Source organism: Lepidochelys kempii, chromosome 8 (genome assembly GCF_965140285.1).
Source record: "Lepidochelys kempii isolate rLepKem1 chromosome 8, rLepKem1.hap1, whole genome shotgun sequence".
NCBI lineage: Eukaryota > Metazoa > Chordata > Testudines > Cheloniidae > Lepidochelys > Lepidochelys kempii.
In genome coordinates, this window is record NC_136387.1 from 91,907,022 (window position 1) to 91,920,499 (window position 13,478).

Sequence of the window (13,478 nt, forward strand, 5' to 3'; positions counted from 1 at the left end):
CTAAGGTATACCCACAATTCATTGAAAAGACCTACATTGATATGGAGGATTGTTTTAAGCATTAATAAATTCTAAATACATCTTGATTTATCCAGAAATATTTAACTTTCTGCTTTCAACTGTACTTCTTATTGACTGATTCCATATGCCCATAACTTTTTTGGACCTAGGCTGGATACTATCTAAAATACAGTTCCTTTAGTCTGTCTTAAAGATGAGCTACAGAGAACCTGAAAGGAGGGCGGGGGGAAAGGAACAGGACGGGGATGACTTTAAAAAAGCTCAGAACCATTATATGGCCAAAAGACCAGGATATAATTTTAAGCGGTTCTTTGTCTGTATTAAACTGCTACATGCTACACCACATATATATACACATAACATAATCATATAAATAGTCTAATGTGAGTTTTCAAAATGAGGTACTAAGCAAAAAGGTTAATTCAAGAACAGAAGACTGACAAACTAACTCATCCAGCATTTTGAAGTGTCTTCATAAACATATTCCCCTGTAAAATCAACCAACCTAAATCTCAGTGACAAGGTATTAGCAAAATATGAACAGGGATAAAGGAATCCACTATCAATCCAACCAAATTTGATGTTTTATTCTGCATAATAAAGTTATTTGTTTCAATGTTATAATGCTGAAAAACTTTCTGAAATGTAGCAATGCAAGAATGAGTATACATAAATGTGCAGGTCTGATCACATGATCACAGCAAACTATAAAAATTTAAAGAAAATAAGATTATTTTTGCCTTTTCTCAGTAAAAAAAATATTTCAAAAGTTTACTTTAAAGGCATAGTTATCTCCTTTAACAATTAAAGGTTACTCTAAAAAAAAAAAGGCACCACTAATGTGTTTAATACGTTTTTTTTAAAAGACAGTGATAAACAGTAAGCTTTACCATAAAACTTTCTCACAGTTTGTCGATATAGTGCTTCAAAGTGCATTCTGCATCTAAAAGCTGGGCCTTAGAACTATATGTATATAAAAATTCTCACAAACTCTTAAAAAAACCTGTAAAATCTACTGACAAAAAAAGCCTTAAAATCCAGATCAGAGTAAAAGAAATAATGTAATGCTTTACAGTAATTGTTTTACACAATATATTTACGTGGATGTGTTTGAAAATAAGTCAGATATAGCAAGGGTAATATTTCTAAAATCCATGTTCCTAGAAATGTTTGGCTATAAATCTATAAAGAGAGGTACATGTATGCCCAAAATATATTCTCGATATGCAGCAGGGAAGTGAAACAAATGCTGTGCATATTTTCCTTATAGATGATTCAAATCTCTATGTCAGGTACATAGTCATGCCATTTCAGTTGCGTTTCTTGGACTAATGTGCTTTATGACCATTTTTTAAAAATCCACTTTCTAATTTTTTGCCTCTAATACTGAGCCAACACTTTAAAAAGCATTTATTTCAAAACTTGTATAAATAAAAGGCTTATGTTAATTCTGACATGAAAAATATAAAACTACTTACGCCCTTATTAATGATTTTGCGTATGTTTTCTACATAAAATGACAAAACCACATAACTGTTCCGTTCTCAATGTCGAGTTTGTAAAGAGGGCTTTTGAATCCCTAAACTACTTTTCCAAATGTGCAACAAGAATGCAAGAATTCTGGAACAGAATGATACAATATTCAGCATTTTAAAATATCCCAAATTTGTCTTAAGTCTTCTTCTTAATGTCCCACTGGGCCTACTAAAACAGGATTACATGTGTGCCGTTTGAAAGGAGAATAGTATATGGCTGTTTCTATGAAAGTTATGTTATTACCAATCATCCAGGACAGGAAACAACAGACAATAGGTATTTCCAGTTCCATTAATAAACTGGCATAAATTTGACCAGAAAGGTACAGAGTTTGGAACGCCCCCCCCTTCACCCGATCCATTTCACTTCTGCTCACAAGCCCATTCCATTCACCATATCTACCTTCTGCCTATAATCAACTGTAAGATTATTACCATGGTAAAGTTCCAACCTATAGTCACTTTGGATACTATAACCACAAATTCATTGATTTATGGAAGGAAAAAATAAAACTTTTAAAGCTATTCAGGCTACTTCTAAGAGCTATCCATTCCCATGATCCAGAGTCATTCTCCAGCACATAGCTCTCTCTCTTTCTGTGTGTATATATATATATATATATATATATATATATATATATATATATATATATATATATATATAAAAACATAAAATAATAGGAATAATGCTCTCAGAATCCAATATAGGAGGAAATAATCTCTGGTGTGAGTCCACCACAAAGTATTTCCTAGTTCAAACCATTATCTCCTGCTAATTGAAAGTGTACAATTTAATGTCTGCAACAACCTGGATTAAAAGGGAGGGAAGAAGGTACTTAATTGGCACTAAATAGAAACTATCATCCTTATGAATAACAGTCAGACTGGAAGGCATCTAAATCCCAGACAGGATTACAGAGCTATATGGAGGGGAGGGGACGCTTTGGAGAGAACAAAAATCACATCTCACTTCAGCTTTATGCCTTTTAATAGTGAAAAATAATATGAAAAATGCCAGCACGGGATCTGGAGCAGCAAAAGCGCAATCCATTGCCTCAGGAGGTATAGAGGGGGAGAGAGGGGCTGGGAAGAAAAGTTGCCCGAAGTCCTGAGCAGTTAAGTGTAGCTGGAGCACCAGGAGGTAGAGCAGCAGCTGTGAAAGGAAGAGACCGTCCGGAATGGAGGGCAAGTCTAGGGCTGGGCGTCAACACACAAGCTTAAACTCCAGAGATCCACGGAAATGCCGTGGGGAGGGAGACAGTATGTAGAGGGAAAAGGCATTTGAAATAATCATGTTAAAAAATAACACACAGGCAACTTTGCTGCCCTAAGGGCTCGAGCAACTTTGTAGAAAACACTGACGGAACTTGCAATCCAAACTTCCCCCACTTCCCAAACATCCAGGCAACTGTGACACCCGGGAAAGTGACAACGCGCGTCAAATTTCCAGGGAGGAGGACAGAGCTAGACTTTCTTGACCATCGGAGGCTGCATCTACAGATCTGTGCATGGGGTCCAACGTACAGAGCTGTGGATCTCTGCACGGCTGCAGTGTACTTCCAGGGATACAGATCTGTGCACGAGAGCACAATGTATGTACAGATGTAGATCTATGCAGGAGTGCAGCGCGTGCAGCTATACGTCTCTGCATGGGTACAAAGTGTATTTTATATATGATGGGCTATAGATCAAGGCAATGTATATAGCTGCAGTTCTATGCGTAGGTGCAATGTTTATAGCTATAGGTCCAGGCATGGGTAACGTACAGAGATACTCACAGGCAAACCTTAACTGCATCTACGAACCATACCCTTACAAACAAAAGTGTGGACTTTCGGGAGGGAAATCAATGCAGACTATGCAATACCTTACGTCTTAAAATAGAACATGCAGCAGCTCTTAATGCTGCACTTACAAAAAATGACCCTAAGCACATCTATGTTTTCATGCATTACTCGCATCGGAAGCACAAACGGTGAGTATTGATTGCAGATGACCAAGCATGTCCTGGGCTGCAACCCTGCTAAACACGTGCAGGTCGTCCCCCCAAAAATTGCATATGAGCAGAAAACCCCCACCACCAATATTAATTAAACCATTAATAAGTAGGCGCCATTAGCCATGTGCCTACACAAATGGCCGTGCAAGAAGAGGAATGCAACCTAATGGAAACAAAGTTACTTTCTTAAAGCTGTATTTCTCCCCCCCACCACCACCCACCATCCCCCCCAGCGCATACACACACACGCAAAACCAGCCCCAAATGCATCCAAACAGCTGCTTACCTGGGTGAGACAGAGAGGAGAATACATGACTGCTGTGGGGGTTTTTGTGGTTTGGAGGTGTGTGTGTGAGAGTGAGAGAGAGAGAGAGAGAGAGAGAGAGAAAGGGAGAGAGAGAGGAAAAGAGAGAGAGAGGGAGAGAGAAAGAGGGGGGAGAACCTAGCCTGCTTCTTGCTTTCACATTTCCAACTCTGCTAAACTGCAGCGAGCGCTGAGCAGCTCCATGAGCTGAACTTTAACCCCGCCTAGACTTTCCCTACACTACACACTATACATGTCTACTGTATCCAGGCGTTAAAGGCATAGCACACACTTCCCTCCCACCCCCAGCTTCCAGCAGCGCGCCCAGGCTCCAGGCTCCCCGGGAACCTGCCCGCGCGCCTCCTGCTCCGCTCTGCACCGCACCAAGAGCAGCAGCAGCTCGCTCGCTGCCTTGCCCGGGGGAGGGAGGGGAGGGGAGAGGGGCTGCAGTGCTGTGCTCGGCCAGCCCTCCCTATCCCCGATCCCCGCTCTCAGTGCATTACTGGGTAACGCAGTCAGGAGCAGTCACAGGCAGGACTCACGGGCGGCTATAGGCTACACAGGATGTGCTTCAGCAAACAAAACTACTTTTCCACAGTGCTATCCCCCCTCCCCACCACCCCCTCCCTGACTCCGTGCATCGCCTAAAGGACTGGGGGAACTTCACCGACCTCGTCAAGAAAGAGCGTGTACAGGCTACCGATTATATAGCCCCTAGAGTGCGTCTGTAGCTCCACAGATGCAAAAGTCTGGGAACATTTGGGGGGCAGCTGCTCGCCTTGCAGACGCTCCTCTGAAGAGTGGGATATATTTAATTACGCATTGTAAACTCAAAACTTTTTTTTTCTTTTTGCAGGCATCGTGTTCATTAGCGGAGGTCTTGAAGTTTTGTTGGTTTTTTTTTACATGTGGAAGCTTCACAGATTTTTTTTCCTGGACTGTTGAGCCTAATGAATTATAACCCTGTAGTGGGTACAGTCCACTAGGGTTTTTGTTTTGTTTTTTAAGACCTACACACGTTAATACGGTTCAGGACCATAAATATTTTACCACCTGGAATGTCTTTTAAAGTTAAGTCCCTTGGGGGGGGGGGGAGATAAATGTGTTCAAAACTTTCCAAATCTCTCTAATACTTGGCATGTGAATGTCATTTTAAATAAATCACTGTAAGGCAAGGGATGCTTATTTTACTAAAAATGCTCAACCTGTGCTCTGCATTTACCCTGCTGCCCCCTCCCCAAGTAAAAGTAAAGCACTTAAAATAGAACCGAGCCTCCAGCCACTCATTTAGGCTATAACGTACTGTTTTGGCACAAGGAAGGGTTTGGTTTTTTGGGTTTGGAAAGGTTCCAGTCAGCTAGCTTTTCTCGTTTATTGAGTCTTATATTTTCTCTCCGGTCTAACATCAGTATATCTCCTGGATGGAGTACTCCTCCTCTTCCTCTTCCCAATGAGCTGCATGCAGCCTGCAGACACTTACATATCCACAACCATTCATAACCTTCCGCCCCCCCCCCCGCAAAAGGAAAGGAGACGCCACAAGACACACCGCATGCAGCGTGCAAAGCTTCTCATGTGGATAGGAGATGTAGGTACTGTATTTCAAACTGTAAACCCTTTTCACAACAAGTTCAGGGGTGTTAATCCCTGTGCCCATTGCTGTTAAAAGAAAAGGCTCTGTCAGAAAACCTGGTGTAAGAAAAGTAACAAAAATGCTCTTTCTCCAGCTGGAGACTTTTTCATGTCTGTTCCCTCGCTAGTACGTCACTACATTTGCTGACTGAAAAGAGGTGGTTGGTATTTAGCAGGGTGATATTTGATGGAAGTTCTCTACAAGCCTGTCTTTAACTGGAGATGTCCTGGACTAACTGAAAAATGAGCTGTTTTCACTCAGTGCTTTCCTTTGATAAAAGAAAAAGTGGCCTGGATCTGTTAGTCAAATAATGACAAGAAACACTTTCAGCTAAATATTTGCTGCTATATATCACTTCATTGCTCTGCAAGTTTCCTCGATAGAAGTTTCTGGCTGACAGCAAGACATGTGCCTGAGGCACAGAGAGCAGATATTGACCACAGCATGCCTTTTTAAAACAACAAAAACAACCCCCTCTTTTATTCCTTATTACAACTTTCTTTTGTTGCTATGTTTACATTGGCCTCTATTTAGAGCCCTGCGGCAAAAGCGAGGATACTTTTTCGTGATACACAGTAAGATCTATTTATAAAAACAGCTTTGAGAATAAAGTGAGCCACTGGGGGTTAGTTTCTATTCTGGGGCCCGATCCTGTATTCCCTGTCCGACCCAAATAGACGCGAGCGTGGAGTTCCATGAACTCCGGTTTAATGAACTCCACCGGCATCCTAGGTGCGCGAGGAATGCGGGATCGGGCCCCTAGCAGTCCTGTCGGTGCAGCAGGCAGCCTCGCTCCACGATTTCCAGCTTTTTGTGGTTAGCAATATTATCTTAAGTAACTTTTGGCGCCCTTCGTAAGACTTTTGGACGTGGGACGATTGTTTGCGCCCTCTAGGCAGAGGCTGCATCCAAGTTCAGCACCAAACCCCTTCACATCCGCGTTCTCCAATCCAGCACGCATTGTGCACGCTTAAACTCTAGGATCCTGAGCCTACAGAAAAGGTAGGAGAGGGGGGAGCTTTGCGCAGCGCTGGTCCCAACTGGCTCAGAACCTCCTTTGGCCCAGTGAAAGTTCCAACGGGAACATTCAAACAAAGCAAGGGGAGGAGGTTTCCAAGAGAAATCACCGTCGGATGGTATATAAAGCTATTAAAAGACACGCAGGAGTTGGGGCGGGGAAGCATAATTAAAGCAAATGCCTTGATCATAACAAAATAAGCGAGGCACTAAAGCAAACCTGGAGATCGGCTGTTAGGAAGGAGGCATTGGAAATGGGGACTTCGATCATTTCTTTTGAAAGTGCTACAGGGTGCCTTGCGATGGGGCGTCTTTTAAAGAGAGAGAGAGAGAGAGACTTCTGCCATGATCCCTGCTATCCATATTCTTTCTGGCACTTTGCCCGGCATTGCATTTACAATGTTTTATTTGCAGAAACTTTACTTTGCCAGCGTTAGTGAAATCCTCTTAGATATATAAATTCCGTCAATAAGAGTTCACTTATACGTACATCTGAACTCTCTTTTATTTCGGAGGTACTTAATAGTGAGGCCGTATTACTATGATTTAGACTTGGGCGCCCAATGCGCACTGAAGTCAGAACTCGGCTAATACTGAGTCTCCCCACTCGCCCTCTTCCCCCTCCTTTATACACTTTCTTTACTTGTTAAAGCAACAATTTATTTGCCAGTTCCCTTGAGGGGGAGGTTGGGTTTTGTCTTGTTTTTTCTTTCCAGCTTTGTTGCACTTTGGTTACTACAAGCCGCTTTCTGGGAATAAAACACTGGCTATTAAGGTCAAGATCACGGACCCTTGAAAGACAGTCCGCACACAACTAAGTGCAAGGTGTGAATTTTGTGACTCCAAAATCTGCCTTAAGTAGCACACGGGAAGACTTAGGGGTCAACTCCTAGGGAGCTATTTCCAAAGAGCTAAAAGAACGCATCCTATTTCTAGTTAAATTTCAAAGTACCTACACCGCTCAAGGGAAAGATGAGACGGATATTTTAAGTCAGTGCCTGCCAGCTACTGTCTCCAAGACGAGCTGTTGGAATAGGTTTCCACTGGACTTGTGTCAGGGACTTATATCCAGGGGACTACGGGCCCGACTCCAAGTTAGTGTGTTACTGATCTCCTCCTACATTAGCACCTTCCGCACAGGGAAGACTAGTAACAGGAAGAAACGTACAGATTCATCAGTCGCGGGTTACTTACATTCCTGATGGCAGCTTTAGCTCCGTCTCCCCCCACTCCACAGCCACCCACGCGCGCACCCCCCCCCAACTTTATAAAACACCTGCCAGTCGCCTGTGAACAAATCCAAAACAGACCCCTTTCACCTCAATACACACTGCTCACCATTCAGTAACTAATGGGTTAAGAAAACCATAAACAACCATACAAAGGATTAACACGCGAGGGGAAGGCGCACGGCTTGTCTTCCAAAGCACTTTCTAAATCTTCTAAATTTTGGCCCCGTTTAACAGTTAATGCGCAAAGACATCTGCGGCCAGCGAAACAGTCTAGTGTAATCATCTAATATCCATTGTACACACATAGAGCGACAAAGTAACACACAACGCAGCGGAGGGGGGCCCTTCTCGACTTCCCATGAGAAATACGGACAGCTTTTTCTTTCACAAAAATGTCAACGGGAAGGGGGAGGGGTGGTCTAATCACCCTGGCATTCCTTTCATCTATTTGAACGTGCAAAAGGCAAAGCAAAGCACATGCAATTTGTTTTAAAACCACCCCTAACTCTGCATTTTGCTACACTAGCAGAAACACTTGTGTGTGTGTGTGTGTGTGTGTGTCTGTGCGCGCTTTGCTAAATCCGGAAGTTTGCAGCAGGTTTGACAGCTTGAAACTACACTGGCCCCTGCTGAGCTCCAAGAACTTTGAGGGGGGAGGAGGCCAACGCACTCTCAGCTTCCCGCCCGTTTGGGGTATTTCGAACGTTGCAACAGCCAAGCCGCTCTCTCATTGGACAGCGCTCTGGTCCATCATGGAGCTTTGCAACATTGATTAGAGAAGGCGTGTGTCAATTACACGCGAAGTCTAGACACTTCCTTTTGTGCTGGGTTGGCTGCCGATGCCAGACGTCTTTTTGCAGACCCGAGCACGTACATTTTTTTTTCTTTTTGGAACCGAGCAAGCGCTAGGAGGGGGAAAAAAATCTGTCAAGCTCAGCGGTTTTCTGAAATCCCTGGGAGAAAAAAAGAAGGAAACTCTAGTGCATATAGACACACACAAAACAAAACCCAACCACACACGGCTGCTATCTCCTGCACACAGAACACAGAAATACATTCAGCTACACATTATTTTTGGTAGCAAATCATTTACAATGAATGTATCGGCAACATCATAGCTATTAAGTATCGCGTTACGTACAGTATCTTTGTTTATAAAAATATGGAAATAGAAAGTTTAAGATGCACCACGTACCATTGCAATGTATAAAGAGTACGTGAGAAACTTTACAAGGCTGAGACGATTGGCTTCATTGGTTGACACTTTTTTCAATTTTTTTTTTAAATATCTAAAATAAACTTGGAACCGTTGAAAACCCGGAAGATAATAAAAAGCTGTAGCCAACTGCAGGCTGCTGGTTAGGTTTCGTTCTTTTTTTAAAAAAAAAACAACAACTTTACTCCCAAATCAGAAGGATTTGCAATGCAATCTCACTCTCTCTCCTCTTTTTTGAAAGCCATCCAAGCCGGGCTGGCTGGGTTCTCAGAGTCTGTCTCTCCCCCTGGCTTTGCCTTGTGGGCTTTGGATTGTGTTAGACTTTGCAGAAGTTGCGATCGATTCGGCAGTCTCTCTCTCTCCCCCCGCCCCTCCCCGTGTTTATTTCCGCATTCACTCCAATTTGCATAGGAACCACGGACGCACAAGGAGGAGGCTGATGCACGCACGGGGCCCACCCTTGGCCAATGGCAGCTCCTGGATTTCCCATCAACGCGAGCTCCAGGATCCAGCTCGAGCTGCAGCCGCGCCCGGGACGGAGGGTCCACGTACAGTAGGCCCCAGCCCAGCAGCAGCAGCGGCAGGCGGGAGGAAGAGGAGCGGGGTATATCCGTACGCAGTGCAAGTTCTTTCTGCAGGCGGACATTGGGATGGGGTCTAAGGAGATGGTTTGCTGCGTGCTGTAGTGCGGGTGTCCGCCTCGCAGCGGATCCTTTCCCTTTAAAAGCAAAACAAACCCTACCGCTCTTTGCAAGTTACTTTAGTTCAAGGAGACTGGCCGGGAGGTCGGCAAAGCCATTTGCACTGGGTGGGGTAAAGTTCCTCTTAAATGCATTAAAACTGCTGAGTTCAGAAATCAAATGCAACCAAACAAAAGGATTCTAATTCGAACTGTGCCTGTCCTCCGAACTGTTGGGAAATCTGAAGGTGGGGGTGGGTTATCATTACAGTCGTGGATAACGGTAATAGCAGCCATCGAATTCCTGGCTGCAAAGTATTCAACTTCTGCAGCACCCCAAAAATAGGCCTGGTGTCACCCTTGCAAGTCCTTGTTTCTGTTAACTAGCTTTGGACACGTTTGCAGGATAACCCTGATATCTACAAAAAGAAAAGGAGGACTTGTGGCACCTTAGAGACTAACCAATTTATTTGAGCATGAGCTTTCGTGAGCTACAGCTCAAGGAATATTTCCAAAATCTCCGTCTCAAGGAATATTTCCAAAATCTCCGTCTCAAGGAATATTTCCAAAATACCTCTGAAAACTCCGTCTCAAGGAATATTTCCAAAATACCTCTGAAACTCCGTCTCAAGGAATATTTCCAAAATACCTCTGAAACTCCGTCTCAAGGAATATTTCCAAAATACCTCTGAAAAAATAAATTGGTTAGTCTCTAAGGTGCCACAAGTCCTCCTTTTCTTTTTGCGAATACAGACTAACACGGCTGTTCCTCTGAAACCTGATATCTACAACTCCTAAAATACAATCTGCTAAACTTAATTTTAAACAAATCTCCAAAGAGGGCATGAGAAATAGAAAGCTACCAGTCAGTTGTGTGTAGCTTTGAATTACAGAACCACAAGGTTAGAAGGGATTGCAAAGGTCATCTAGCCTAACCCCCAAGGATCCTTGATGATGAAGAGGCTTGTGTAATTAACAGCAGACAGCAAAAGCATTGCATCATGTATTGGAAGCTTGAGATCTCTTGACGTTGCAACATCCACAAAAACCAAACAAGCAAACAGTTGATAATTTCTGGAATTTTATAATTATTTTAATAGTACAGTGTGGCCCTTTAGCTGAGTAAGGACTGCTGGGGTATCATGGTTACCCCCAAAATATTTAATACTATTAAGTGGATGAGATTAGAGCTTTAAAGATGGATGAAGTGAGCTGTAGCTCATGAAAGCGTATGCTCAAATAAATTGGTTAGTCTCTAAGGTGCCACTAGTACTCCTTTTCTTTTTGCGAATACAGACTATAGTGTTAACTAAAGTTGGTGAATAAAGATGGTAGCTATTGGTTAGCATAAACTTCTCTTATTTAGTGAGGGGCTTTTTTCAGATGGTTCCTATTAGCAGATCATCAAATGATGAAATATTGTCTGCAGATTAAATTAAACCATCTATGTTTTACCCGTGGCCGCTTGAGAGCTTTGTTAAAAGAAACATGACAAAGGATTGTCTGCTATGTTATCAAGAGTTATCAAAGAATACTCTCAATACATTTCAAGTGGCTAAAGAAGGATGCATTGCCACGCAGGTTTGGCCTGTCTGCCCTGAAGGAGATGAAGGGAGCATGGGCCAAGCCCTTGGTTTGACTCCATGCACCAGGCTGACCAGGCTGCAACTTGCTTTGTGGCTCTTTAAAACTGGGGGTGGGGGAGCGGGGGACTGTTCCCTCCCTGGTGGCCCTGAATGTTCTGCTTCAACTGGGATTGGGGCAAAGTGAGACTATCCCTCTCAAAACCGGGACTGTTGGAACGTCTGTAGATGGGCAGGTGTGTGATAATGACATTGGAGGTAGAACATGTTGAGTTTTTGGAAAGGAGGTGGGTCACATAAGGGGGAATTTAGACAGAAAACAATTAGGTTTTTATACAGCATGGCAATATTAACATAAAACTGTGATCATTAGAGGCCTGATCCTCCAATGTGCTGACTACCTTCTTCAAGGTTCTGAGCGTACTCAACTGCCATGGACACCCAACCTTCCTAGGTGCTGACCACCATCTGAGAAGCCCTGAACACTACTGACTCCCACTCACACCGAAGTCAATGGAAACTGAGGGCACTCAGCTCCTCTCAGAGTCAGGACTTTGGGGTCTGTTTGCAAGCCCACTGAAGTCAATAGAAAGCCTCCAATTGGGTTAAGATCAGTTCCTCAGAGACTTATATGCACTCTATAGAGCTAAATCCTCAGCACTTACTCTACAGCCCATAATTTGATGTGTACCATGAGGCATTTCTTATTCCAATAAAAATACTGTGTGTGGTGGAGGGAAGCTGTTAGATATTGACTGGGTTGGCATTACCCTTTCCCCCAGTTCTATCATTTGTTGCACAAAAGATACTTTAAAAAAGGCTGACAATACCCATCTACTATGATACTTTCTTGGTGTGTTCATTTCTATTCTTTTAGAAGAAGCTAAAAATAAGATCACAGTCTGTGAGCTCATTTGGGCACCATAGGCCCTGATCCCCAATCTGGGGATCTAGACACTGCTATAATATAAATTATAAAAATTTCTTATGAAAGTAGTATGTAACCCTTAAACAGCAGGAGAAGCCTGCAGAGACAGTAAACTGACAGGCTCAACTGTTTTTGATTAAATGAATGCACACATAGGTTTGATGGAAATCTGATGCCAAAATACTAATTTAAAATTACTTAATTCCTGTGAATAATAAATTTTCACATATGCAGCTTTCTAATTGCCTTGGATAAGTACATAGCGCCATCATCCTAGTACTGCATAATATTTAATGTATTCATCCTCACCACACCCCTGGAAGGTGGAGAAGTGCTATTATCTCCATTTTATAGATGGGGAACTAAAACTAAGATCCTCAAAGTTAGTTTAGGCTCCTACATCCCACTGAAGTGAAGTGACTTGTCCAAAGTCACACAAGAAGTCTGTGGTAGAGGAGGGAATTGAACATAGGTCTACTGAAGTCCTAGGCTAGTGTTCTAACCATTAGTCCCTCCTGCCATGATAAAGCTTTCCAGTTTACATTTTCACTAATCCAATCTTTGTTCTCCAGCATATTGGTGGGGAAAGTCCATTTTGCTCCTGGTTCTAGCTGATCACTGAAAAATTCTGCAGATTTTTCCAAATGAGTTTATACTTTTATGTATTGCAAGTTATACAGAAATAGCAATTTACAATCAGATGAGTTTAAACTAATGAAAGGAAGAAAACAGGAATCAGAGACAGAGATTCAGAATAATCATCATTTTCTTTCCTTATTTGATTGTAGTGTTTACAATTTAATAAATAGTGTTTCAGTTTAAATAGTACTTTGAAAACAGGATTTGTTGTGAAACCTACAACCTACAAAGTTCATAGTGAAAATGGTTTTGATTTAACAAGTTAAAGATGCATTACTGACAGACAATTATTATTATTACTTTTTTATTTGTATTACAGTAGCACCTAGTCAGAGATCAGAACCACGTGTTAGGCATTGTTCATATATGTACTAAAAACACAGTCCCTGCCCCGGTATGGTGCAAACCATCATCCTGCTTGTTAAACTACTAGGCCACAAACATTACGGGTAAAGTAACATACAGAAACTTTTTTTATTCAGACACACTGTATTATTCCATTTTCTCCTCTTTATCTAAGACCGACAGACATCTTTCTCAAGGGCAATAAATGACTCTGCAGTGGTACTGAGTGATTACAGTCTCTAGTTCTGATACAGCTTTCTTTCCAAATCAAGTTCAGCATAAATAATAGGTCTCATAATTTTGGACCTAATCCTGCACTCTTCAGTAGTCATTTTGCTCGAGTAAGG

The 13,478-nt window shown here is 42.4% G+C and overlaps 1 protein-coding gene across 7 annotated transcripts in view; it reads right to left on the reverse strand.

Moving 5' to 3' along the window:
* NFIA (nuclear factor I A) overlaps positions 1–13,478 on the reverse strand; it is a 464,599-nt gene that overhangs the window by 313,536 nt on the left and 137,585 nt on the right. Inside the window, exon 1 of one of the 7 annotated variants that reach the window (XM_073357516.2) lies at positions 8,937–9,306. The exons of 4 other annotated variants lie outside the window; for them this stretch is intronic. In XM_073357516.2, coding sequence (XP_073213617.1) covers positions 8,937–8,939 — 3 coding nt within the window. In that variant the 5' untranslated portion in view covers positions 8,940–9,306. Of the gene's footprint in view, positions 1–3,841; positions 4,329–8,936; positions 9,307–13,478 lie in introns of those variants that run through there. 2 more of the 7 variants (XM_073357520.2, XM_073357515.2) reach the window with 2 other exon arrangements.